The following is a 1817-nucleotide window of genomic DNA, read 5'->3' as shown; positions in this document are numbered from 1 at the left end:
CGCCCGGCTAGTTTTTTGTATTTTTTAGTAGAGACGGGGTTTCACCGTGTTAGCCAGGATGGTGAAAGCTAATTTCTCAAGAACATTTCATTTTCATCATTAGGTTCAACCCAATTTCAACTGGTTTCTACTTCTATGAACAGGAAGACAAAGGACTGATTTTCCAACACTGTGATTTGGTTAATATTCAAAGTATACTTCGTAAAACAATCTCCTATTCAGCTTTTATAGCCCTGTGTTGTAATGAACAAACTCATGTCTGCTTTAATAGGTGTCTTCTGAGCTCTTTCAAAATACTTAACATATACTCTTTGTACCAATTCTGCACAGAGTATTCAAGGGAAGAACACGAGCCAATTAAGTAATCCTACCAAAAAGGAAAAAAGCAGCTGGCCGCGGTGGCTCACGCCTGTAATCCCAGCACTTTCGGAGCCGAGGCAGGTGCATTACCTAGGGTTGGGAGTTTGAGACCAGCCTGACCAACATGGTGAAACTCCATCTCTACTAAAAATACAAAATAAGCCGGGCGTGGTGGTGTATCCCTGTAAAACCAGCTACACGGGAGGCTGAGGCAGGAGAATCGCTTGAACCTGGGAGGCAGAGGTTGCAGTGAGCCGAGATTGTGCCATTGCACTCCAGCCTGGGCAACAAGAGCAAAACTCTGTCTCAAAAAAAAAAAAAGGAAAAAAGCTAGACTAAAAAAATTAACCATTTCAAATTATGATGGCAAACTTATGGATAATTTTTTTCTCTTATCTACATTCCAAATATTTTTCATATAAATTATAATGAAAAAATTTGAGTTAACAAGTGGACCCTTCCTCCCTCCCTCTCTCTTTCAGTCTTTCGAGATGAGGGTCCTGCTCTGTCACCTGGTTCAAGCAATTCTGCCTCAGCCTGCCAGGTAGCTGGGATTACAAGTGCCTGCCACCACGCCAGGCTAATTTTTATATTTTTAGTAGAGATGGTGTTTCATTATGTTGGTCAGGCTGGTCTCAAACTCCTGACCTCAGGTGATCTGCCTGTCTCGGACTCCCGAAGTGCTGGGATTACAGGCACGAGCCACCAAGCCCCGCCTGGAACATTCTTAACTATTAACATATGTACACTTCATTAACGCTGAGAACACGTGGTACTAAGACAGAGCTGACTCTCCCAGGAGGCATTGTGGTGTTGATGACCTAGGTGTCAAACCTAGGTTGTATGTGCAAGTAGCCCCAGATTGAAACAATCATTACAAAGGATACTCACTAGTGACATCTTTGATCAATTCTGCAATCGAGGTATGGTTTGCAAGCGAGCCCCTTGCTGCCTGCATGTGGGGCAACTGGGAAACAAACTGCTTGATCTCCCCCACGGTCTTAGCATTGTGTCTTTCCTGAAATAAACAAGAGAGCAGTGCCTCAAGCAGGGAAGATAGTTTATTTATTTTATTTTTTTAAGAGGGACTCTCACTGTGTTGCCCAGGCTGGAGTGCAGCGGCGTGATCTCGGCTCACTGCGACCTCCACCTCCCGGATTCAAGAGATTCTCATGCCTCAGCCTCCCGAGTAGCTGGGATAACAGGTGACCGCCACCACACCCAACTAATTTTTGTATTTTTAGTAGACATGGGGTTTCACCACATTGGTCAGGCTGGTCTCAAACTCCTGACCTCAGGTGATCCACTTACCTTGGCCTCCCAAAATGTTAGGATTACAGGTGTGAGCCACCGTGCCTGGCCAATTTCTTTTTTTTTGAGACGGAATCTCGCTCTGTCACCCAGGCTGGAGTGCGGTGGCCCGATCTCAGCTCACTGCAAGCTCCGCCTCCCGGGTT

General features: G+C 45.5%; 1 protein-coding gene across 1 annotated transcript in view; it reads right to left on the bottom strand.

Annotated features, from left to right (window-relative positions):
- The window catches only part of VPS33A (vacuolar protein sorting 33 homolog A (S. cerevisiae)), a 46789-nt gene that overhangs the window by 21098 nt on the left and 23874 nt on the right, over positions 1 to 1817 (bottom strand). The window contains exon 8 of the mRNA XM_011948589.1: positions 1252 to 1378. Within this exon, the coding sequence (XP_011803979.1) occupies positions 1252 to 1378 (127 nt within the window). The remainder of the gene's footprint in view (positions 1 to 1251; positions 1379 to 1817) is intronic.

The sequence above is a fragment of the Colobus angolensis genome, unplaced genomic scaffold (genome assembly GCF_000951035.1).
Source record: "Colobus angolensis palliatus isolate OR3802 unplaced genomic scaffold, Cang.pa_1.0 Scaffold28, whole genome shotgun sequence".
Taxonomy (NCBI): Eukaryota; Metazoa; Chordata; class Mammalia; order Primates; family Cercopithecidae; genus Colobus; species Colobus angolensis.
Note: the sequence above shows the minus strand (reverse complement) of the source record. Positions and strands in the feature narration are given on the sequence as shown.